Genomic DNA, 26,125 nt, shown 5'->3' on the forward strand with positions numbered 1-26,125 from the left:
AACATCTTGCTCCCTATTTCAAAATGTCCCTGTTCTGAAAAGGCAAAACATTTCCTAGTATATTAAAAATAGACTTTAGTACTGTACTGCAATTGAAACATTGATTTTCTTCACCCTATTACCAGCAATATTTTAGTACGGCAGTGAGCACAATGCTAAATTAATTATAAACAGAAGGAAGGAAGCAGAATATTACTTCCAGTGTTAAAATTTTGGAGAGCCCTTTGATCTGTCTTGTAATTTATGCACATGTTACCAACACTTGCCACTCTACATAATTTTTCCTTTCTAACCATCAGTCCAAGTAAGTAAATATGAGACTTTTATTTTAGTTTTTTTGTGACAACTGCATTTAATTTAAAAAAGTTTAATAAAGTAATAATCTGACATTATTTTCTGTCAACACAAGCTATTTTTCCTTCATTTGAGCTGTTCACTGCCATATAGTAGTAGAAAGTAGGTTATTTTGGTCCAAGCAGGTAAGTATCGGATAGCTCTACTCATGACTGTTTCCTTCACATCCAAAGACCAAAAAATGTACTATTGACAATATTATACAAATATGAACTGCAACCTTTCAGTCGCTGGTCCAGCTCTAAATTGTTAAATCACAGGAATCCTGACTTAAAAGTTGAACTTAGGCCAAAATCAACATTTTTGGCCATTTGCACTGTAAAATGAATGAACACTAATGAAGTGTGTGCAACATGCGGCCACTACTGTATTACATAATACTCTTAATTTCATTTCACCACACAGTACACTCAATGTCAAACTTATAGTCCTAAAACCTATAGCTCCAGCTTACCGTAAGTACACAGATCACAGCAGTTTGCTCTCTCTTTTCAGGTCAGCCATTCCAAAAGTGTCTTTTCATTAAATGCAAGGCATGCTGTGATTGGAAGAGGGCATATTAAGACATTCATAGGCACCCTCTCCAATCACAAAATAGCTTGCATTCATTGAAAATAACTGTACTGGGGGGGGGGGGGGGGGGGGGTGGCCATACACTTTTTTTTTTACAGTGCAAATGGACAAAAAACATTAAAACATTTTTGGCCAAAGTTCAGCCTTAAAGGAGATTGTGAATTAAGTAGGAACTGGACATTCTCCAGAATCATTTAACACCTTCCCCAGACATGACTATTGCTGAATAGTTTTCATATAGTTATTCTGATAGCAGGAACAATTTAAGTTGCTAGACAATTAAAGTATACATTGTCAATATCAAAGAAAAATAATTGCTATGATAAATGGCAATGACTTGAGTGTCTACACATTTAATATTTATCTATATATTACTTATGTAGCGTCATCAATTTATGCAGAGCTTTACATATATACTGTACATTTATATCAGGGCCTGCCCTCAAGGGGCTTACAATCTTAGATCCCTAACCCGCATTCATACATATGCATAGTATGGCCAATTTAGACGGGATCCAATGAACCTACCGGCATGTCTTTGAAGTATGGGTGCAGCATCATGACATCATGTTTATATAGGCCAGTGACGGGGAACCTTGGCACTCCAGATGTTTTGGAACTACATTTCCCATGATGCTCATGCACTCTGCAGTGTAGTTGGGCATGAAATTAGTTCCAAAACATCTGGGGTGCCAAGGTTCGCCATCACTGATATAGGCTATGTTACTTTTACTTTGCATCACTTTTGAACAAAAGCAATGTTATAAATGGAAAGAAAAAATTAATAAAGTTTGGAAGCTCTTCCTTTCCCCTTAACATAGCAGAAGAATACATAAAATGATAATAAACTGATGGCACGTGACTATGATAACATCATCCTTTCTGTGTAAACATTCTGTGCTTTCAGAATAAAGATGAAAAAACCTTCTAGAATATTGATAAGCTTGTAGGAGGCACTTTATTTTATGACCTGGGACACAAATGCATCCTACATCAGACTGCTAATATACAATTGTTTTTTCAGATAATTATTCGCCAATTATTCTATACTCCTGGTGGTCATTCTGTGGCTTGGAGGCCATATGTGGCCTCTTGCCATTTACTGGCCCTTTTACCTTGAAACCCCAACAGAAAATATTGTTTCCCTTACCAAGATATTTACTAAGGTCAGGGAAGGATAACCTTCTTTCCTCATCTGGTAGGTAAATGCTTTGGTTTATTTCTGTTACACTGTCTTTATTTTTCCTGTTCTGTCCTTCCCTTCTTCATTTTTCTCCCTCTGTTCTTTTATAGTGGACCTTGCTGAGAGGGTGTCCAACAACTCCTTTAGCATGTCCCCAGTCTTCAACAAATCCTATAGCATATGCATGGTTTGAACCACATGTGTCAAACACAAGGCCCATGGCCCGAATCTGGCTCTCCAGGCTTTTTCATGTGGCCCTTGAACCTCTCCTGCAGCAGCAGCACCCTCCTTGTCTCCACCCCTCCTTGTCTCAGCAGTTGACAGCAGAGAGGTGCACAGAACTCTCTGATCCTAGATCCTGCGCTTCTATAACACAGTTGATGACAGGCTCGTCCCTGACCCCCCCATCTCAGCAGTCGGCAGCACAGATCCTGCAACTCTCTATGCAGCCACAGCACCCCCTCGTCTCTGCCTCCCCTGATCTCAGCATTCAGTAGACTCCGACAGCTCACTCCAGCCCTCCTCTGGTCCTCGTTCAGACCATGCACTCTCTGCTTTCCAGCTCCATCTCCAGCTTTTTCCCAGCAGCAGTACAAGATAAGGGGGGTACACTGTGACGTGAGGGAGAGTGGGGGGCTCTATACATCAAGTAATGTGGGTGGGGGGGGGGTGTGGACATCTGCTTATAATTATTATGACAATAATAATTCTATACCAGTTGAAAATGTGCATCTTATTGAGGTCAGGACTCTGACTGGGCCACTCCAGAAGGCGTATTTTCTTCTGTTTAAGCCATTCTGTTGTTGATTTACCTCTATGCTTTGGGTCGTTGTCCTGTTGCAACACCCATCTTCTGTTGAGCTTCAGCTGGTGGACAGATGGCCTTAAGTTCTCCTGCAAAATGTCTTGATAAACTTGGGAATTCATTTTTCCTTTGATGATAGCAATCCGTCCAGGCCCTGACGCAGCAAAGCAGCCCCAAACCATGATGCCCCCACCACCATCCTTCACAGTTGGAATGAGGTTTTGATGTTGGTGTGCTGTGCCTCTTTTTCTCCACACATTGGGGCTGATTTACTAAGATGAATGTGCTGCGCCGGTTCATACCTCCATTTGTACGCCAGATAAATTATCAAGTGAGCGTATGAACCAGCGCACGCATAAGCGTAACACATAATATGCCGGCGCAATTCATAATAGCGCAAGCTGTATCATTAACAGTTCATTCACACAGGGGCAACTTCCAGCGCGACTTTTAGAGGCCACTTGGACACGACTTGAGTGTGAATCACATTACTTACAACACGACTTTAAGTCGCTCCCAGGCCAGGCGACTTTAATTTTAAAAAAAGGCATGGGTTCCCCTCGAAGAGCATACCAGGCCCTTCAGGTCTGGTATGGATATTAAGGGGAACCCTGCGGCAAGAAAAATGGCGTGGGGTCCCCCTCAAAATCCAAACCATGCCCTTCAGGTCTGGTGTGGATTTTAAGGGGAACCTCGAGCAACAAAACATAATGGCGTGGGGGTCTCCCTCAAAATCCATACCAGACCCTTTTCCGAGCATGCAACCTGGCAGGCCACAGTAAAAGAGGGGACGAGAAAGCACCCCCCTCCTGAACCGTACCAGGCCACATGCCCTCAACATTGGGAGGATGCTTTGGGGTCCCCCCCAAAGCACCTTGTCCCCATGTTGATGAGGACAAGGGCCTCATACCAACAACCCTGGCCGGTGGTTGTGGGGGTCTGCGGGCGGGGGGGTTTATCGGAATCTGGAAGCCCCTCTTCTTCTGATAGGTCTTATATAACGGAGGGCGGGGTCACCTGGTGACCCCGCCCCCTCTGACGCATGGTTCCGTTATATAAGACCTGTCAGAAGAAGAGAAGCGTCACACAGCGGGAGCCTCCCATTACGTGGAGCATCCTAAGAATGAAGAAGCTGTAGAGGAAGATGCCAGACGAGAACACCAGAGCAAGAAGAGGATGGGAGGAAGAAGAAGATGGAGGAAGAAACTGAAGGATGAAGAAAGGAAGAAGGGAGAAGACTAGAAGAAAGAAGATGAAAGAAGAAGACTTTAATAAAGCAATTGTCAAAAACTGTCTCTTGTCATTTTTAACACTTTTGTCACTTTTTTGTTGAAATGGTAGGGGTACCCCTTACCATTTCACACAGGGGGGAGGCTGGGATCTGGGGGTCCCCTTGTTAAAGGGGGCTTCCAGATTCTGATAAGCCCCCCACCCACAGACCCCCACAATCACTGGCCAGGGTTGTGGGGATGAGGCCCTTGTCCTCATCAACATAGGGACAAGGTGCTTTGGGAGGGACCCCAAAGCATCCTCCCAATGTTGAGGGCACGTGGCCTGGTATGGTTTAGGAGGGAGGGGGCTCTCTCGTCCCCCCTCTTTTCCTGTGGCCTGCCAGGTTGCATGCTTGGATAAGGGTCTGGTATGGATTTTGAGGGGGACCCCCACGCCATTTATTTATTTATTTTTTGGCACGGGGTTCCCCTTAATATCCATACCAGACCTGAAGGGCCTGGTATGGAATTTCGGGGGACCCCCACGCATTTTTTTTTTTTAATGCTAACATGACATATGTGTGTCATGGTTATGCATTAGAGTTGTTCTCCTTACCTGTCTGCATGTGTTCATTTCTAGAGACCAGCCGAGCTTCACCTGACTGCTTTTATTTCCTTCCTCTGGAATGGCTCCACCCTAGCCCCTATCAGACTACACTATATTAACCTTTGCACTGCTAGCCTATCCTGCTGATCAACCTTTGTGTATTAGCTTCCTGTTTCCTGTCGTGTGCTCTGCTTCTGATTTCCGTTACCGACCTTGGCGTGTTCTGACCATCCCTGCTTGCCTGTGACCCTGACCTATTGGCGTGTACCCGACTATTCTGTTCTGCTTGTGGCCCCGACCTTGGCTTTGTCCCTCACCATCCCTATCCTCCTGTTACCTACTGTGGGTGTGAGCTGGGGGACCCTGGGGGTCGCGACCTGGAGCCAGTTGCAGCCAAGACCATCTTCACCACTCGAAGCTCTGGTGAACACCAGCTGGCTCTTAGACTCCGCGCCCCGGGGAATCTTACGCTCTTACCCCAGTGGGATCTGTCCCCCGTCTGCAGCCGTCAGCCGTAGGGTCCACAGCCTTGCGGTGCATCCCCAACCCTACGGTGTGCACCTGTCACCTGGGCTCTAGGTGACCTGACAGTTTGATCAGCCATGGACCCGGCTGACGTGCCGCTCCCTGCAGTCGATCCATTGCAGGGCATAGTGCGGAGGCTCGAGACCCAGGAATCTAATCAGACTCAGGTGATGCGATTCCTCCAGGATCTGGCTTCTCGCTTCGAGCAGCTACAGGCTTCCTTGGGAACCCCGAACCCGCAGCCTCAAGTACAGTCTGCGACTGCACCTATCGCACCAGTCGCATCCACGCATTCATTAGTACTGCCTGCTCCGTCCCGTTTCTCTGGGGACTCCAAGGCCTGCAGGGGCTTCCTCAGCCAATGCACCATTCATTTTGAGCTCCAGCCTCAAAACTTTCTATCCGATCGGGCAAAGGTAGCCTATATCATTTCCCTCCTCTCCGGTGAAGCTTTAGCCTGGGCTGCCCCCCTGTGGGAGAAAAATGATCCAGTGGTTTCCAGCCTGTCCGACTTCTTGAAGCTCTTTCGTAACATCTTTGAGGAGCCAGCTCGGGTTTCTTCTGCGGCTAGTGCCCTTTTACGCCTTCGCCAAGAATCTGGTTCAGTGGGCCAATATGCACTTCAGTTCCGTATCCTTACAGCGGAATTGAGCTGGAACAATGAGGCCCTGGTCGCAACCTTTTTACATGGCCTCTCAGACCGAGTGAAGGACGAATTAGCAGGAAGAGCTATCCCCGCCAGTCTAGACGAAGTCATTTCCTTATGTAATCAAATTGACATTCGCTTCCAGGAGAGGTCCTTAGAAAAAAGACGCCAGCACCCCCCAGGTTCTAGTCAGCCTGAGCTTTTTCCCCGTCGCCCTGTGAAGCATCCTCCGTCTGCTGAGGAGCCCATGCAGCTGGGCCAGACCAGACTAACCCCCGAAGAACGTGCTAGACGCAGAACTCTGGGCTTGTGTCTTTATTGTGGGGGAAAGGGTCATTTTCGTGACTCCTGCTCGCTCCGTCCGGGAAACGCTCGGGTCTAATACATTTGGAAGGTGGAGTATTGGACCCAGAAACATCACCTTCTCGTCTCCTTCTTCCGGTGTTCCTCCATGTAGACACTTCTCCCCAATCAGTCCTAGCATATCTGGACTCCGGGGCTGCCGGCAATTTTATGGACTGGAGAACTGCCTCTTCTATGAAGCTTACCCTTTCTCCCCTCGCTACTCCACTAGTAGTCTCGGCAATTGATGGCACTGTGCTCCCAGGGGGTCCTATCCGTTTCCAGACGCTACCTATTAGGATGTCGGTAGGGATACTCCACCAGGAGTGGATCTCCTTCCTCATCCTACCCAAAGCCTCTACCCCCATTGTATTGGGTCTTCCTTGGCTGCAGCTCCACTCGCCACATGTGGACTGGGTATCTGGGCAGATCCTGGCCTGGGGTCCTTCGTGTTTCTCGTCTTGTCTTTCCAAGGTGACCCCCAAGAGGAAACTTCCCATTGCTACCACATCTGTCTCGTCCGATCTTCCTGAGGCTTATAGCGATTTCCGGGATGTGTTCTGTAAGAAGTCTGCTGAGGTACTTCCTCCTCACAGATCTTTTGACTGTGCTATTGACCTTGTCCCTGGAGCAACCCTGCCCAGGGGTCGTACCTACCCTTTATCCATTCCAGAGACCCAAGCCATGTCTGAGTATGTCGCTGAGAATTTGGAGAGAGGTTTCATCCGGAAATCCTCATCGCCTGCAGGAGCAGGGTTCTTTTTCGTTGCCAAAAAGGATGGCACCCTCAGGCCCTGCATTGACTATAGAGGTTTAAACGCTGTGACTATTAAAAACCGTTACCCCTTACCTCTAATATCTGAGCTATTTGACAGGTTGAAGGGGGCTTCCATTTTCACTAAATTGGATCTCAGAGGTGCATACAATCTCATTCGAATACGAGAAGGTGACGAATGGAAGACCGCATTTAACACTAGGGACGGGCATTACGAGTACTTGGTTATGCCTTTTGGTTTGTGTAATGCTCCAGCTGTGTTCCAGAACTTTGTCAACGAAATATTCAGGGATCTACTGTACCAGTTTGTTGTCATCTATCTGGATGACATTCTCATCTTTTCCCAAAATCTGCCTGCTCACAGAAACCATGTACGCACCGTACTTCAGCGCCTTAGAGAGAACAATCTCTATGCCAAGATGGAGAAATGTTCCTTTGAATGTTCCGAGGTCCTGTTTCTTGGATGTTTTGTTTCTAGTGAGGGTCTTCGCATGGATCCCGGAAAGGTCTCTGCCATTACCAACTGGCCCCTTCCTGCTAGCCTCAAGGCCACACAGCACTTCCTTGGCTTCACAAATTATTATAGGCAGTTCATAAGGAATTACTCTTCCATTGCTGCGCCTATTATCGCTTTGACCAAGAAGGGTGCTAATGCCAAAGACTGGTCTTCCGAGGCTGTCTCTGCGTTTCACGATCTGAAACAGGCCTTTGTCTCTGGACCCCTCTTGAGGAGACCAAATCCTGAAGACCCATTTTTTATTGAAGTAGACGCTTCTTCGATGGGGGTGGGAGCTGTGCTTCTTCAGGACTTTGAGAAGAAACGTCAACCATGTGCGTTCTTCTCCAAAAAAAATTCTCAGGCAGAGAGAAATTATGCCATTGGTGATCGGGAACTTCTCGCAATTAAATTGGCGTTGGAGGAGTGGCGTCATCTCTTGGAAGGTTCCCCTCACTCCATAACGATCTTTACTGATCATAAGAATCTACAGTACCTACAGAATGCTAAACGTCTGAAACCCAGACAGGCCAGGTGGAGTCTCTTCTTTTCTCGTTTTAAATTCACGATTACGTACAAACCTGGTTCCTACAACGGTCGAGCTGATGCGCTCTCTAGGTCATTTGACACCTTGGACGAGGAGTCCAACCCTGATCCTGAGCCGATCATTCCTACCTCTTGCATTGTTGCCCATTCTACCACCCTGGAATCAAATATTCCTCCTGGTAAGACCTTTGTTCCCACGGAGCTAAGAACCAAGATCCTTCGTTGGGGACATGATTCCAAGATGGCAGGTCATGCTGGGTTCCTCCGATCCTTCCTGCTTATCAGTCGTCACTACTGGTGGCCTAATCTCCGCTCGGATGTTAAAGACTATGTTAAGGCTTGTCACGTCTGTGCTCAGTCTAAATCTTCCACTCAAGCCCCTGCTGGTCTTCTCATGCCCTTGCCCATTCCTAAGGAGCCCTGGTCTCATATCGCCATGGATTTTATCACTGATCTTCCACTATCGGAGAATAATACGGCCATTTGGGTAGTAATCGATCGGTTCTCCAAGATGGCTCATTTTGTTCCTCTTCCTGGTCTCCCTTCTGCCCCTGCCTTGGTTCCCATTTTTGTACGAGAGATTTTCCGCCTTCATGGTGTTCCTTCGCATGTCGTCTCGGACAGGGGTGTGCAATTTACTTCTCGTTTTTGGGGAGCCTTTTGCAAATCCCTCGACATTACCTTGGATTTTACCTCTTCTTATCATCCCCAATCCAATGGCCAGACTGAGAGAGTTAATCAGGAGTTAGAGGTCTTTCTCCATACCTTGGTCTCTGCCCATCATGATGATTGGGCATCACTATTACCGTGGGCTGAGTTCTCCCACAATAATCATGTTAACGTCAGTTCTCAGAAAACACCCTTCCTCACTGTTTATGGAAGACATCCTCAGCTTCCCCTTCCTATGATTTGTTCTTCTGACATTCCAGCTTTGGCTACTGTTCAGGAATCATTCAATTCCATGTGGGCTGACGTTCATGATTCCCTCCAGAAAGCTGCCAACAAATTCAAGAGTTTTGCTGACCGTCGCAGGCGTAAGCCACCCTCTTTTCAGCCAGGAGACAAAGTCTGGCTCTCCACCAGGAACATCAAACTCCGGGTTCCTTCCCTCAAATTTGCCCCAAGATTCATTGGTCCATACACCATAATTTCTAAACTGAATCCGGTTTGTTTCAAGCTCCAGATTCCCAAAAGCCTCAAAATCTCTAACTCCTTCCATGTTGCCCTTCTAAAGCCGTTAGTCCTCAATAAGTTCTCTCGTCCTTCCCCTACCATAGCACCGGTCTCTGAGGATGATCAGGAGTACGAGGTTAGCCAAATTTTGGATTCCCGACTCTGTAGAGGCATTCTCCAGTACCTCGTGCACTGGAAAGGTTTTGGTCCTGAGGAGAGGTCGTGGATTTCGGCTTCCGAGGTCTTTGCACCTCGTCTGTTGAGGAAGTTTCATTTGAAGTTCCCCTCTAAACCTGGTCCCAGGCGGGGGAGGGGGAGGCCTCGTAAGAGGGGGGGTACTGTCATGGTTATGCATTAGAGTTGTTCTCCTTACCTGTCTGCATGTGTTCATTTCTAGAGACCAGCCGAGCTTCACCTGACTGCTTTTATTTCCTTCCTCTGGAATGGCTCCACCCTAGCCCCTATCAGACTATACTATATTAACCTTTGCACTGCTAGCCTATCCTGCTGATCAACCTTTGTGTATTAGCTTCCTGTTTCCTGTCGTGTGCTCTGCTTCTGATTTCCGTTACCGACCTTGGCGTGTTCTGACCATCCCTGCTTGCCTGTGACCCTGACCTATTGGCGTGTACCTGACTATTCTGTTCTGCTTGTGGCCCCGACCTTGGCTTTGTCCCTCACCATCCCTATCCTCCTGTTACCTACTGTGGGTGTGAGCTGGGGGACCCTGGGGGTCGCGACCTGGAGCCAGTTGCAGCCAAGACCATCTTCACCACTCGAAGCTCTGGTGAACACCAGCTGGCTCTTAGACTCCGCGCCCCGGGGAATCTTACGCTCTTACCCCAGTGGGATCTGTCCCCCGTCTGCAGCCGTCAGCCGTAGGGTCCACAGCCTTGCGGTGCATCCCCAACCCTACGGTGTGCACCTGTCACCTGGGCTCTAGGTGACCTGACAATGTGCAAATAGCCTTAAAAAACCCATAGAAGTGAACCAGCGCAAAAAAGTCAAGTTGAGAGGTGCGCCTGTTCAACTTATGCAAATTAATCTACGTGGCTTGACATTTACTAAGATTTTGCCGGCGCCGTGAACCAGAGCACTTGAATGGGTGCAAATGCCGCTTGCGCATGCGCAGTACATAAATTAACCTAGCGCAGTTCCAAGTGTCTTTGCAGGAGCAGCAAGCTTGCTCAGAGAAAGTTACTTTTCAGTTCTATTCTGGGCATATTTGTTACTTGGACAGTTATATCTATACTTCCTCACATCACCCACATCACCCCCATAATATTGGAACTTCCAGCTTCTCTTAATTCTGAGTTTAAGATGCCATGTGCCAGGTCTATAGCGGCACACAGATCGCGGCTGCCCGAGCGTTGGCATGCTAATAGTAAATGGGGAATTGTGCTGTGTTACAGGCGCAAATGCTTTGTGAATACGAAAACGCCCGTTGAGCGTCAGCATGCGCCGCAACTCATGGCGCAAACCTTTTGTAAATCAGCCCCATAGTGTTGTGTGCTTCTTCCAAACAACTCACCTTTGGTTTCATCTGTACACAGAATATTTTGCCAGCGCTGCTGTGGAACACCCAGGTGCTCTTGTGCTAACTGTAAATGTGCAGAAATTTTTTTTTTTGGACAGCAGTGGCTTCCTCTGTGGTATCCTTCCATGAAATCCATTCTTGTTTAGTGTTATACGTATCGTAGATTCGCTAACAGGGATGTTAGCATATGCTAGAGACTTTTGTAAGTCTTTAGCTGACACTCTAGGATTCTTCTTCCCCTCATTGAGCAGTCTGCGCTGTGCTCTTGTAGTTATCTTTACAGGACGCCCACTCCTAGAAAGAGTAGCAGCAGTGCTGAACTTTCTCCATTTCTAGACAATTTGTTTTACCGTGGACTGATGAACAGCAAGGCTTTTGGAGATACTTTTATAACCCTTTCCAGCTTTATGCAAGTCAACAATTCTAAATTGTAGGTCTTCTGAGAGCTCTTTTGTGTGAGGCATCATTCACATCAGGCAATGCTTCTTGTGAAAAGAAAACCCAGAACTGATGTGTGTTTTTTATAGGGCAGGGCAGCTGTAACCAACACTTCCAATCTCATCTGTTTGATTGGACTCCAGTTGGCTGACACCTCACTCCAATTAGCTCTTGGAGAGCGCATAGTCTAGGGGTTTTTCCACCTGCCTGTGAATGTTTATATAGTGTATTCAATTAAAACATGGTAACATTTATTTCTTTGTGTGTTATTAGTTTAAGTAGACTGTGATTGTCTATTGTTGTGACTTAGATGAAGATCATATCACATTGTATGACCAATTTGTGCAGAAATCCATATCATTCCAAAAGAGTTCACATACTTTTATTTGCAACTGTATATATAAAGGTAGATACATTTATATAGTCTTATGCCTCGTACACACAATCGGACTTACCAGCAGACTTGGTCCAGACTTTGCAGAGGAGGTCCGCCGGACTTTCCGAATTAGCGGACTTGCACGCACACACACGCACGGACTTTCCGGCCAACTAGGTCCGACGGACTTCCCGCCAGACTTTTGGCGGAGGTCCGACGGACTTTCCAAATGCATGGACTTGCCCACACATGGACTAAAGTCCTTTCATTTTGAACATGACTGCAGGTACGATGGGACTAGAGAAGAAAGTCAATCTCACCACTTTCATCGGCGAGATTGACACCTTGCGAGCCCCATTGCCTGGTATGTATTTTAAGGGTAACCCCCTACGCCAAAAAAATGGTGTGGGGGTCCCCCCAAGATCCATACCAGACCCTTATCCGAGCACGCAGCCCAGCCAGTCAGGAAAGAGGGGACAAGCGAGCGCTCCCCCCCTCCTGAACTGTACCAGGCTGCATCCCCTCAACATGAGGGGGCTTTGGGGCGCCCCTCCACCCCAAAGCACCTTGTCCCCATGTTGATGAGGACAAGGGCCTCTTCCCGACAACCCTGGCCTTTGGTTGTCAGGGTCTGCGGGCGGGGGGCTTATCGGAATCTGGGAGCCCCCTTTAATAAGGGGGCCCCCAGATCCCGGCCCCCCACCCTATGTGAATAAGTATGGGGTACATCGTCCCCCTGCCCATTCACCTGGGGGGAAAAGTGTCAATAAAAAAAACACACTACACGGGTTTTTAAAGTAGTTTATTAGACAGCTCCAGGGGTCTTCTTCCGATTTCAGGGGTCTTCTTCCAACTTCTCTGTGCTTTCCGGTTCTTCTCGCTGGGCTCCTCCGCTATTTTCTGCTCTTTTGCTAGCGGAGGAGCCCGACTTTCTCCTTCGTCATCGCCGTTGTAGGGCGCCCCTCTTCCCCAAAGCACCACACCCCCATGTTGAGGGCATACGGCCTGGTACGGTTCGGGGGAAGGCGCTCGCTCGTCCCCATCCCATTTCCTGACCGGCCGGGCCGTGTGCTCGGATAAGGGCTGCGTACTCGGATAAGGATCTGGTATGGATCTTGGGGAGGACCCCCACGCCGTTTTTTTTCAGTATAGGGGTTACCCTTAAAATACATACCAGACCTAAGGGCCTGGTGTACAGTACCCTGTAGCCGAGAACCAGCGTGATAGGATCGCACTGGAAAAATTCTCGTGGGCAGGTGCTGTAGTTGTGTTGCGTCGTAGTTGGTCCGTCGGAATAGCATACAGACGAGTGGACTTACCGACAGGAACTGGGTCCGGTGGACTTTCGGTGGAAAGATTTAAAACATGTTGCCGGACCTTCACCCGGGCCTTCACAGCGCATGCACCACTGATGTTAGCGGCTGCATGCAAAGTGAATATCTCCTAAACCATACATGTATTTTACTTGTAGGTAAAAATAAAATAAACTAAAGGTTATACAAGCGATTTAAAGTTCATGTGCATTTAAAGGCAGGCATCCCAATACGTTCAACAAGATAATGTATGTGTTTTTAGTTTACAGCTACCGGTATATGTATTTGTCGTTGTAAATATTTTGTCCACTTGCATTATTTGTAGTGCCTACAACTTTTTTGTAGCTCTAACTTCATAAACTGCCATGGGTTATGATGGTGCTATATAAATCACTGATGGTCATAATTAGATGAATTGTAACATTGATGTTGTGTTATGGACTGTGGTTAACACCTGGGAGGATTCTTCAATTTTAAAGTAGCCTGAGGTGAAGAAATATGGTCAAAGACCAAAGGCCTAACTAGTATGTACTGGTTGACGCTGCTTGTTTTTTAAACAGGTAAAGAAATATTTAAAAGGTGTCAGACTGTGGAGACAAATTGTCTCCATCAAATGTCTTTTTATATAGGGGTTTGAGACAGGGGTTTACAGAGATAAAGATACAATAGCATGCCTGTGCATGGAGGGGATGGGGGCCATGTATGTTTTTAAATTGTACCTTCACATGATTCAATAAGCTATTTGTTTCCAACCTTTTTAGTGTTAGGAGGGGCCAACTTCCTACACAGTGACACATTGTAATGGCAGTCACCTGGCTGCAGGACAGAGTGATGCTAAGTGAGCACAAGATCCCAAGAAAGACAGTGGACACAGTTCACAATTAGACAACAAGATGCCAATAAATATATGATGCTTAACGTACAGCCTGTGATAACCATACAGATGATATTGAATAACAGGGCATTTAATTTAACATGGATGTAATCCAACTCTCATCCTTTTTAACCACTTGCCGACCGCCGCACGACGATATACGTCGGCAGAATGGCACGGGCAGGCATATGGGCGTATATATAAGTCCCTGCCTGCCCGCTGGTGGGGGGCCCGATCGGTCGGCATTCCTTCGAGAGCGATCCGGGATGAGGGGGCGGCCATTCATTCATGGCCACCCCCTCGCGATCGCTCTCGACGAATGGAAATCCTTCGTGACATCACTTCCTCTCCTGTAATGTAAACACAGGAGAGGAAGTGATGTATTCTCTCCTCCGTGTCGGTATTTTTCGTTCCGGCACCGAGGAGAGAGGTTCGGTGAGTTGCACCAACACACCACACATACAGTAGAACATGCCAGGCACACTCACACCCCCCCTTTACCCCCCGATCACCCCCCAATTACCCCTGCCCCCCCAGTCACAGTGACACCAATTGCTTTTTTTTTTTTTTTTTGCATTGGTGTCATTTGTGACTGTAATAACTGTTAGGGCAGTTAGGGTTAGCCCCCTTTAGTTCTAAGGTACCCCCCTAACCCCCCAATAAAGGTTTAACCCCGTGATCACCCCCCGTCGCCAGTGTCACTAAGGCTGGGTTCACATTGCAGCGGTTTGAGAACGGATGTGATTCGCACCGCACTGCAGTGCAAATCACATCCGATCTCTGTGCGATTCGAGTTCAGCCATACAGATAGTATGGCTGAATTCGTGTCACACCCGCCGCACCCGCCGCAAACTCGCACGGGACCCTTTTTTTGGTCCGCAGCAGAATCGGATCGCATGGGTGTTCACACCATGCGATCCGAGTTTGCAGATCGCACTGCGATATGCGAACTGATCTGGGGGTGTCATTAACATTTCACTGACACTCCCAGCAGTTCGCATAGGGCAGTGTGAACTGCCGCCGGGAGGCATGCGATGCGGGAACCCGCCGCGGATTCGTGGCGTTCCCGCATCGCTCCAGTGTGAACCCAGCCTAATAAGCGATCATTTTTCTGATCGCTGTATTAGTGTCACAGGTGACGCTAGTTAGGCAGGTAGGTATTTAGGTTCGCCGCAACTTTTTATAGCGCCAGGGACCCCCATATACTACCGCATAAAGCCCCCTGATTGCCCCCTAGTTAACCCTTTCACCAGTGATCACCATATAACTGTTACAGGTGACGCTGGTTGGTTAGTTATTTTTTTATAGTTTCAGGGCACCCACCATTTATTACCTAGTCTCACTAGTGTACCCCTAAATTTAGGGGTGTCTACTTTCCAAAATGGGGTCATTTGGGGGGGGGGTTTGTGCCATCTTGGCATTTTATGGCCTTCAAAACTGTAACGCCCTTAGAAAGCCTGAAGGCGGTGCTTGGTTTTCGGGGCCCCGTACGCGGCTAGGCTCCCAAAAAGTCCCACATATGTGGTATCCCCGTACGCAGGAGAAGCAGCAGAATTTATTTTGGGGTGTCATTTCACATATGCCCATGGCATGCGTGAGCAATATATCATTTAGTGACAACTTTGTGGAAAAAAATAAATAAAAAAAAAAGTTTGTAATTTTCCCGCAACTTGTGGCAAAATATAAAATATTCCATGGACTCAACATGCCTCTCAGCAAATAGCTTGGGGTGTCTACTTTCTAAAATGGGGTCATTTGTGGGGGTTTTGTGCCATCTTGGCATTTTATGGCCTTCAAAACTGTAATAGGTAGTGAGGAGTGAAGTCAAATATTTACGCCCTTAGAAAACTTGAAGGCGGTTCTTGGCTCTCGGGGCCCCGTACGCGGCTAGGCTCCCAAAAAATCCCACACATGTGGTATCTCCGTACTCAGGAGAAGCAGCAAAATTTATTTTGGGGTGTCATTTCACATATGCCCATGGCATGTGTGAGCAATATATCATTTAGTGACAACTTTGTGAAAAAAAAATAAAAAAAAATTAAAGTTTGTAATTTTCCCGCAACTTGTGACAAAATATAAAATATTCCATGGACTCAACATGCCTCTCAGCAAATAGCTTGGGGTGTCTACTTTCTAAAATGGGGTAATTTGTGGGGGTTTTGTGCCATCTTGGCATTTTATGGCCTTCAAAACTGTAATAGGTAGTGAGGAGTGAAGTCAAATATTTACGCCCTTAGAAAACCTGAAGGCGGTTCTTGGCTTTCGGGGCCCCGTACGCGGCTAGGCTCCCAAAAAATCCCACACGTGTGGTATCCCCGTACTCAGGAGAAGCAGCAGAATTTATTTTGGGGTGTCATTTCACATATGCCCATAGCAAGTGTGAGCAATATATCATTTAGTGACAACTTTGTGTAAAAAAAAAAAATATATATTTTTTTGTCATTATTCAATCGCTTGAGGCAAAAAAATAAAATATTTGATGGGCTCAACATGCCACTTATCAATTTCCTTAGGGGGTCTACTTTCCAAAATGGGGTCATTTGGGGGGGTTTTGTACTGCCCTGCCATTTTAGCACCTCAAGAACTGAGATAGGCAGTCGTAAACTAAAAGCTGCGTAAATTCCAGAAAACGTACCTTAGTTTGTAGATGTGACAACTTTTGCGCAAACCAATAAATATACAGTTATTGACTTTTTTTTTACCAAAGACATGTGGCTGAATACATTTTGGCCTAAATGTATGACTAAAATTGAATTTATTGGATTTTTCTAATAACAAAAAGTAGAAAATATCATTTTTTTTCAAAATTTGCAGTCTTTTTCCATTTATATCGCAAAAAATAAAAATCGCAGAGGCAATCAAATACCATCAAAAGAAAGCTCTATTTGTGGGAAGAAAAGGACGCAAATTTTGTTTGGGTACAACATTGCATGACCGCGCAATTACCAGTTAAAGCAGCGCAGTGCCAAATTGTAAAAAGACCTCTGGTCATTTACCAGCAAAATGGTCCGGTCTGAAAGTGGTTAAACTACTGCAATATTGGTTATCTACAAGGATATACACGCCTCCTGCATGTATACAGAAAAACTGCAGATCCTGTGGGTGGGTCTGTTTTCCAGGGCTCAGTGGGTTGAGTCGTGATGTCAGTAGACTCCCTGCTCCCCTTATCAACATGCATTTTCTCCTGTGTATTTCTTATACTGAACTTCTGCTATGATCACTAACATCCAGTCAAAACCCAGAAAAGTCCCCACATGACTTCAGCATGCCAAATTATGCTGAGGTGCGGATCAGCCAATCCTTGCAGAGCTGTTGAAGAAAGGAGTGGGGGTGAAAATTAACCACTTCCCGACCAGCGCACGACGATGTACGTCGACAGAATGGCACGGGCAGGCATATTGGCGTACAGGTACGTCCAATATTCAATGCCGCCCTCCCAGCGCTGGTCGGGACCCCCGTGAGTCCGGTCGCGGGACCCGCGGACTCGATCGCCACGGGCATCCCCGCGATCGTCGCACGGAGCAGCCGAATGGAGGAAATGCCGAGTAAACAGCATTTCTCCATTCTGCCTAGCAACTAGTGAGGCTGATCTCTGCTCCATGTGATTGGAGCAGAGATCAGTGTTCACTAAATGAAAGCCCAACCCCCCCCACAGTTAGTAACACACCCCTAGGAACACTTAACCCCTACACTGCCACCCACTGGTTAACCCCTTCACTGCCAGTGTCATTTACATAGGAATCACTGCATTTATATAGCAGTGATTACTGTATAAATGACAATGGTCTCAAAAATGTGTCAAAAATGTCCGATGGGTCCCCCACAATGTCGCAGTCACAATAAAAATCACTGATCGCCGCCATTACTAGTAAAAAAATAATAATAAAAAATTATTAATAAAAATGCTATAAAACTATCCCTATTTTGTAAACGCTATAACTTTTGCGCAAACCAATCAATAATCGCTTATTGCGATTTTTTTTACCAAAAATATGTAGAAGAATACGTATCGGCCTAAACTGAGGGAAAAAAATGTTTTTTTATATATTTTTGGGGGATATTTATTATAACAAAAAGTAAAAAATAATGCGTTTTTTTCAAAATTGTCGCTCTATTTTTGTTTATAGCGCAAAAAATAAAAACCGCAGGGGTTATCAAATACCACCAAAAGAAAGCTCTATTTGTGGGAAAAAAAGGACGTCAATTTTGTTTGGGAGCCACGTCGCACGACCGCGCAATTGTCAGTTAAAGCGACGCAGTGCCGAATCGCAAAAAGTGGTCTGGTCTTTGACCAGCAAATTGGTCCGGTCTGAAAGTGGTTAAAAAATAATGCATGCCTTATGCTAGTACACGACATGTGTAAATCGCCTGTCAATCACAGCAAGGGGGAAGAATGGACAAAGTTTTCCAAGTTTGTCCGTTTTATTTCACTGAAAAAAGATATGAGTATTGCTCAAAGTTGGATTAACTCTTTGTGGCAAGACTGAGCAAAGCTGATCTGAAATCCCATACTCTATATTGTGCCACACAAAAAAAAATACACTTTTGGTTAGTTGCTTGGTGCATGTAATAACTAGAGCTTCTTGAAACCCTATGGATAGTGGATACTAGATGCCAGTGAATAAGGGGAAATGTAACTTACAAGGCCATTACAACAAGAACTCTTTATACGTTTCTTTTGTCTTCTTCTGAATCAGTTGCAGGTTCTAATTTTTTTAAATACATGTTTTATACTTTGGTTAAATGCAATGGTTTCATGTCATGGAAGAACCATCATCAGTCCCTACGATCACAGAACCTGATTTTAGCAGAACTCTCACAGTGTCTGCAGACAATACCCCCCCATTCAAGTCAGCACACATACATAGCTTTTAACCAAACTTAAGGATTTTGAGTGGAATAGTAGTTTAAAATGGATAACTTGCAATGTTTGCAGTTTATACTCATCCATTTCTTATTCTTTTGGTTTATGGGCAGTCTCTGATTTTCTATCCAAATATAGTGAATACTCTTTGGTCCACCAAGAGTTTATTGTGTTGAGTTTAGAGTACCTACTTACTCACAACTACTTCATGTTCGATAGAAACTGTTATCTCTGTTATTAAGTGTTGTGCCTCTATGGGAACTAAATTTTCCCCCTCGCTAGCTAACATCTATATGGATTGGTGGGAGAAGACTCGCATTTTTGGACATGACAGTCCCCAACGAACAGACACTCTATTCTACTGTCGCTGCATAAATGACCTATTATTCATAGCGTCTAATGAAGCCAACAATTTAGAGGGGTGGCTATCCTATATAAATGATAATGACTTAAATCTTAGATTTACAGGCTGTTGTGATTCGGAGTCAATTAACTTTCTCCATGTACGTTTAAAAGGAGAAGGAAACAAAATTGTTAGTCTTTTTAGGAAGTCAACTGCAGGGAATATGCTTTTACAAGCAGATTCTATCCATCCCAAACACACACTGAGAGGCATCCCAGTGGGACAGTTTCTGCGACTAAAACGCATTTGCAGTGAGGAAAGTGATTATCAACGAGAAACATTAAATACGTTTAAACGATTTGTCAATAGAGGCTATCCCAAATCTATTTTATATAGAGCATTGAATATTGCTACTAAAACACCACGTGAAAAGCTACTGTATGAATATAGGAAGGGAGACAAGAAGAATGTTAAGAGAAAGAATTAAAATGCAAATAGAAACAAATCTTGTTCTTCAACGCAAACTCAATTTTTTTTTCCACTTCATTCAGTCCAGAGTTCAACAAAATTAGAAAAATCGTTTCTTAACCACTTGGCGCCCAAGCTACGTCATATGGGCTTTGTGGTGGTATATCTGAATGATGGCTGAGGTTACAGACATCATTCAGATATCGGCATTTTCAGCCGGCGATTCCCTGCACCATAAGAATGATCATAGCTGTTCCCCTGCTTGATCGTTCTTACGGGCGGCAGAAGGGTACCCCCCCCCTCCCACAGTCCTCCGGTGCTTCTACCGACTCACCGCTTCCATCGGTGAGTCGGTGAACAGGATCCGCCGGCCCCCGTATGATATCATAGAGATTTCCGGTGGACCAGATGGTCCCCGGAGTCTCTATGATCATTCGGAGGCCGGGCGCGATGTTATGACGTCACGCCCGGCCTCTGCATTCAAATTAACGGAGCCGTCTTGGCTGGGAAGCCAGGATCGTTTTTTTTGTTTTTTTTTTATTTTAGGCTTCCCAGCCTAGAGGTGTTTACATTCCTTGTAATAGGAATAAAAGTAATCAAAATATTTTTTTTTAAAGTGTCAAACTAAAAAAATAAAAATAAAATTAACAATAATAATTTTTTTTTTTTAAAGTGCCCCTGTCCCCGTGAGCTCGTACGCAGAAGCGAATGCACACATAAGTCCCGCCCACAACAGTGTTCAAACCACACATGTGAGGTATCGCCGCGAGCGTTAGAGCGAGAGCAATACTAGCCCTAGACCTCCTCTGTAACCCAAAGCATGTAACAAGTAAAAAAATGTAAAGCGTCGCCTATGGGGATTTTTAAATACCAAGGTTTGGCGCCATTCCACGAGCGTGTGCAATTTTGAAGCGTGACATGTTGGGTATCTATTTACTCGGCGTATCTTCCTCTTTCCCATTATGCAAAAAACACAAGAAAGCCAGCTGGCATGAACTTCGAATGGAACGCGTCCTATTTTTGTGAATGAATATTCACATATGTAAACGTGATTTACTATGTGCAGATGTGTTTAGTTGTAGAAACATAGATGTGAAGTACTATAAAGAGCACAGCTTAGGTAGAAAGAATTGTCTTCATTATAACATAATAGGTCTAGCTGAGTAGTAAAAATTATTGAACATATGCATATACACATATTTCTTTGGAAAGTGATGGTACAGGGGTGTATATCATTGTTATTCATTTTAGCTTGATTTAAGTTTAATTCATTGTATTATTGTATATAAATCATTTAGCTATATTATAACATTTGATAAAACGTGGCCTTATGCTCTGACTGTGAGAAAAGTTTGCTTAAACAAGTTCAGTTTAAACTTAGCCAATCGATTGATTATTTCTTGGTTATTTGTAATGTTTTGAACAGCCTGAAATATTGGTATCGTTTGTCATGCAATCTAGGCTAGAAACTTGATAAACTTGCAAACGAATGCATTCATTTATGGTATGGCTTTATTTTTCATTTTTGTTTTTATTTATTTTTTTAGATTATGTGGAATGTGTCTTTCTTCAATATAAAAATCTTTTTTAAATAATGAATTTCCACATGAAGGTCTGATATGTCCATGCATAAAGGGTTAATATCCTACTCATTGAGGGTTATTTACTAAAGACAAATCCACTTTGCACTACAAGTGCATTTGAAAGTGAAGTCGCTGTAGATCCGAGGGGGGCATGCAAGGAAAATAAAAAACAGCATTTTAGCTTGCACTTGATTGGAGGATAAAATAAGCAGAGCTTCCACCCGTTTCAGATCTACCCCTTAGATTTAGAGGGACTGCACTTCCAAGTGAACTTCCAGTGCAAAGTGCATTTGGCTTTCGTAAATAACCCCCAAAGAGTTGTAGCATCAGCTGCTTCATCAACTTAATTGAAGATGGATCTTTGCATGTGAATAAGGGCGTCAGCTTGCCCCCTGATTGGATCTTCATTTTTTGAATATGTGTATATATACAGGCATACCCCACTTTTAAGTACACAATGAGGTTTATCTACTAAAGCTGGAAAGTGCAAAATCAGAAACCAATGAGCTTCCAGGTTTTATTACGAAAGCTTAATTGAACAAGCTGGGGTTAGAAGCTCATTGGTTTCTATGCAGAAGTGAGCCTGATTTTGGGCTCTCCAACTTTAGTAAATAAACTCCATTGTGTACTTAAAAGTGGGGTATGCCTGTACCATGTCATTTTATGTTTGCATTAGCTATGATTAAGCACCAGTGAGAGCGGTGTGAAACACTTTAGCAGTTTGCAATTTTAACCTGTTTTTGTACGGATTGTATCTACAATAAAATAAATGACTATTTTTGGAGTGCGGCTATCTGCTCATATGCATTCTACATACTGCGCACCCTTGGCAAGGAAGGTGTTATTCAGGTACAGACGCCTAGAGCGAGTTCTCTCCATAATTTTTCATGCCTTTGAATTTTCAGTCTTTTTATGGCACATTGACCTGTGATTGATGGTTAACTAGTTGTACATGACAGTGCTAACTTTGTTGGCATAGATCAGCTTATAGTGCATATTCATTGAATATTAGACTATTTTGTTAGCCTTTTGTCAGGATGTGCACTCTTATTATTTAAGTTTGTTCTGTTGTAGGTGCTTTGTTATCATGGCACCCTAAGTTGTCTATTTATAGAGGCTTTCACACAACTTTCTCCAAGGATTCTGACATTTTTCCAGATGAATCAAATAAAAATAAAAAAATGTAAGAAAACAGTCTCCAAAGAATATATATATATATATATATATATATATACCAACAGGAGTTCTGTAACCGTGTTTGCTGTTCAATTCAGATGTTGCAATGTTGTTCTTTGTTGATCTACACGCAACTGTGTGAACTTGTTTTCTACATTTCTACAACTGCAAAGCAACATGACAGCGTTACCATGCCCAGGTGGATATTGCCTGTAGAAGAGTCCAGCTATAAGAGAGTAACCTTGGTCATGGTCATTTTTTTTTGTGGGGGGGGGGGGAGTGGCGACGAGAGATGAAAAGCGCTACTAAGAACTCTTTCACAAAAGTAGCCACTTTCAACCAGGCTTCTGTGGAACCCTAAGGTTCTTCCAATGATTGCTACCTTGAGCTGTGGCTGAACAAACCTCATCTGAAGGTGCCTGCATAGTGCACAGGGCGAAACACACTTGGCAAGCCCAGCAGCATGACCCCAAGGATCTTTTTAGTCATCTGTAGGGGTGGCATATTGCCTACCGACATCCATTGTAGGTGGAATTTTCCTATTGACCCATATGAACTAATTTTGTTAAAGGTTCCAAGAAGAACTGAAAACGATTTAGGGATTTGTAAGGAGTTAAAAGGTTGATCTTATTAAATAAAACAAAAAAAAAGGTTGAGAAAGGCTGCACTTGAGTCTAAAAGACTTAAGAGAAACCGGTATTGGAAGAATTTGGGCTTTATTGGCCTCTCTGAAACATTTCTGCACGTTTACTCCAATTTCCAGTGGTAACAGTTTTCCAACCCCGTTTAGTGCTTATAGTCTCAATATGTACCCTGACAGTTACTTTACCTCCTTTTTTCCACATGATTCTCAGTTTCAAATAAAGAATCAAATAGGAGTGCCAACCTAGTTACAAAGAAATGGTTAACTTTCTGTACAGTGTTACTAGTATTGCAGCTCATAGATATACAGTAATCTTGTTTTACATTTGTCAGCTAATCATTCATTGTTCTAGTCGTTTGACCTAGTAACCCCCTCAACCAACTTTAAAAATGGCAAATCGACAAATTAGCAAAGCTTAAGTATTTAGGTCATGTTCCTAATTCCCTCAGGTACCACAAAGTCATGGAACACAATACACCCATGTGTCTCATGGTTATTCCTTCAGTAAAAATCCTATCAAAACAATAAGCAATGTGGATGCAAATAACCAATAAGCCATAAGCCTTAGTAGACAATCGTTTTGAAATAAATAGTTATATTTGACCTATCTTTGAATAAAGAAACAAAATGATTTTTTATCAATATTTTTAAAAGAATCAAAACTGCAATTATGTGACTCCGTTAATCTATTCATATCACATGGGTGTCAATGGCGATAATAGAGTAGCACTGGGAAGTGATACAAATCTATCATATAGGTTACAGAACTATTTTAGTATGCTGGATAAGGTTCCCACTATAAACCACTTGGCTTAATAGCACTTCACTGTGCAAAGGGAATGAACCTTTCATTGTCAAAATACTTGCGTAATCCAGTGCATTTCTTAGAGCCAAAGATCATGATCTCTTGGATGCAACATTGAAATTAGGGATGATGCCATCTAATTGATGGTCCATATGTAGAAATATCATTGACTCACCACTAGCAGAAAGTATAAGTAAATAATTTATTCAACATCATAAAGCAAAGCAATGTTTTGGAGACCCTGTCCTCAGGCAGGCAAAACATTGCTCTGTTTTATGGCGATGAATATGTTGCCGATGGCGTGCCGGTGACATTTCTACATATGAGCCTTTTACTGCACAAATGTTTTGCCACTGAAATAAAACAAGTATATTGAAAGTAAGAATTTGCAGTTGTGGAAGGTAAACTGTTGTCTGAAGAACAGCAATTTCACTTTTCTGTTGTCATTTTCAGAAACACTGTCATGTGCTATAGGAAAGCCAAGATGTGCGATACTAGACTGAGGTCATAGGTAATACATTATTAATACAATACAAAATAGCTCATCCTGAAATTTGTATGAACACATTAAAAGCAGCAATTTGCAGTTATTTGATTGAAAAATGTATCTTACCCATCATAGCGGTTATTATACAAGTGGCAGTTGCTGATTAGCCAAATATGAAAGATCAGGCAAAGCTGGAACAGATGCAAAACTCTCCATGTGATGTTCATAGTGACAGTTTAGAACTGGGGAGACCTGGACAGATAGGTCTGTAAGACAGCTGGTCTGCTACACTCTACTCCATCTGCACTGAAAGGAGGGGGATTCTGTGATTCAGCTGCTCGGAAAAGTTGAGAGCAGCTGATCTGAAGTTGGTTTCTGCTTGCAAATAAGCTGTGAACCACCGATGATGAGAGAGGGATGTATGACAGTGGGAGGATCTTTGCAGCTGGGTGAGATTTTTGTGTTCTGTCACTCAGCCAGGATTAGTATACTACAGACTGGGGAGGTCTGTTTTGGGTCACATGGAATGGAAAGGAATGACATACAGCCTTCCTCTGTACAATACCCTCATTACACATACTACCTGACTGCAAATGCCTCTGCATTCCTAAATCATGGTCAGCAGTAAGCTGAATGCACAAATACTGAGCCTACAGATATGGGACATGTGAACATTCATTCTTCATCTGCAGTGGCATTTTATTTAAACAGTGCTGTTCCAAAGCATTTTTCCACTTTTGCAGCCAAATTGGGATAACACCTACTTTAAATTTGTTTCCATTCACATAGCATAACTTAAAAAAATATAAAAAAATTGATGATTACCTTAGTCTGGTCATGCATGGTTCAGTTTTTGGTTGAATGAAAACTGAAGCCATTTCCCCATCCACACATTCTAGGTGAATGAGGATATCTTCACACTGTGTCTTTGTATTCTGACAGTGCCCCCCCCCCCCCCCCCCCCTTCTGCCATCAGAATACACTGATCTGTGCTACAGCCCATTTGCTGCATGCATTTATGAGATGCTGATTTTTCAGCAGGACCATTCGGTTAAACAGAGAGGGCTATACACGGACTGTAATTAAGCCAGTTCCTGCTGAACTGGCCAAATTTAAATCCACGTATGGGCAGATTTAGGCCTCATGCACACTGCAGCTCAAAGAAGCTGCATCTTTGAGCATTTGAGCCTTTTGTTTTTCTCTACCTGTTAAAGTGGTTGTTAACCCACTATAAGAACTTTATATAATCCTCCTTGTCTCCTAATGATAGGTGCACCTGTGTCTGTGTTTTATATAAAAAAAAAATTGTATATACCTAATTTCCGAGCACCGATTGGTGCTCACATGACTAGCTGGCTCTCTCCTCTCCCCGTCTGACAGCAGCGAATGGGGTCAAGATTCCCCCGCTGACATCAGTCAGGAGGAGAGAGCTGGCCAGTCACGAGAGTGCCGATCGCCGCTCTGAAATGAGGTATATACTGCATTTTTTTCATAAAATACAGAGACAGGAGCACCTATCGTTAGGAGACAAGGAGGATTATATATAATATGAAATGTTATTTCAGCAGCAGGAGGGGAGATGGCAGGCCCTGACACAGGAGCCGACAGGCAAGGAGGGAGGAGAGCAGAACAGGAGAGCTGCGGATGACGAAGGCACGTAAACTGATCACTCAGGGCTCAGCAGCCATGAAATAATGTGGTCAGTTTACAGAGGGGAAGGCATAGCCAGGCAGGATCAGCCAGGAATTTCAGGTGATACAGGGGGCCAAATTACACAGCACAAGCACTGTGCTGTTATTCATTCTTTAAGGGAAAAGGATACTATACTGTATACTCTATATAATTATATAAGTCATTTTTTTTTTAGCAAAAAAATTAGATTTTTACACATATGTGAGAAGTGGCAGAATTGGCCAGGGGCTGAAGTGGTTAATATTTGGGCAAAAAATATTAACCCAAAACAAATTTTATTGTATTTGTTT

General features: G+C 44.2%; 1 protein-coding gene across 1 annotated transcript in view; it reads right to left on the reverse strand.

Annotated features, from left to right (window-relative positions):
• CPA6 (carboxypeptidase A6) overlaps positions 1–24,581 on the reverse strand; it is a 216,842-nt gene extending 192,261 nt beyond the window's left edge. Inside the window, exon 1 of the mRNA XM_077492841.1 lies at positions 24,270–24,581. Within this exon, the coding sequence (XP_077348967.1) occupies positions 24,270–24,370 (101 nt within the window). The 5' untranslated portion in view covers positions 24,371–24,581. The remainder of the gene's footprint in view (positions 1–24,269) is intronic.
• Positions 24,582–26,125: the final 1,544 nt, after the last annotated feature.

The sequence above is a fragment of the Lithobates pipiens genome, unplaced genomic scaffold (assembly GCF_037356315.1).
Source record: "Lithobates pipiens isolate NorthernLeopardFrog02 unplaced genomic scaffold, aLitPip1_a1.2 Scaffold_19, whole genome shotgun sequence".
Taxonomy (NCBI): Eukaryota; Metazoa; Chordata; class Amphibia; order Anura; family Ranidae; genus Lithobates; species Lithobates pipiens.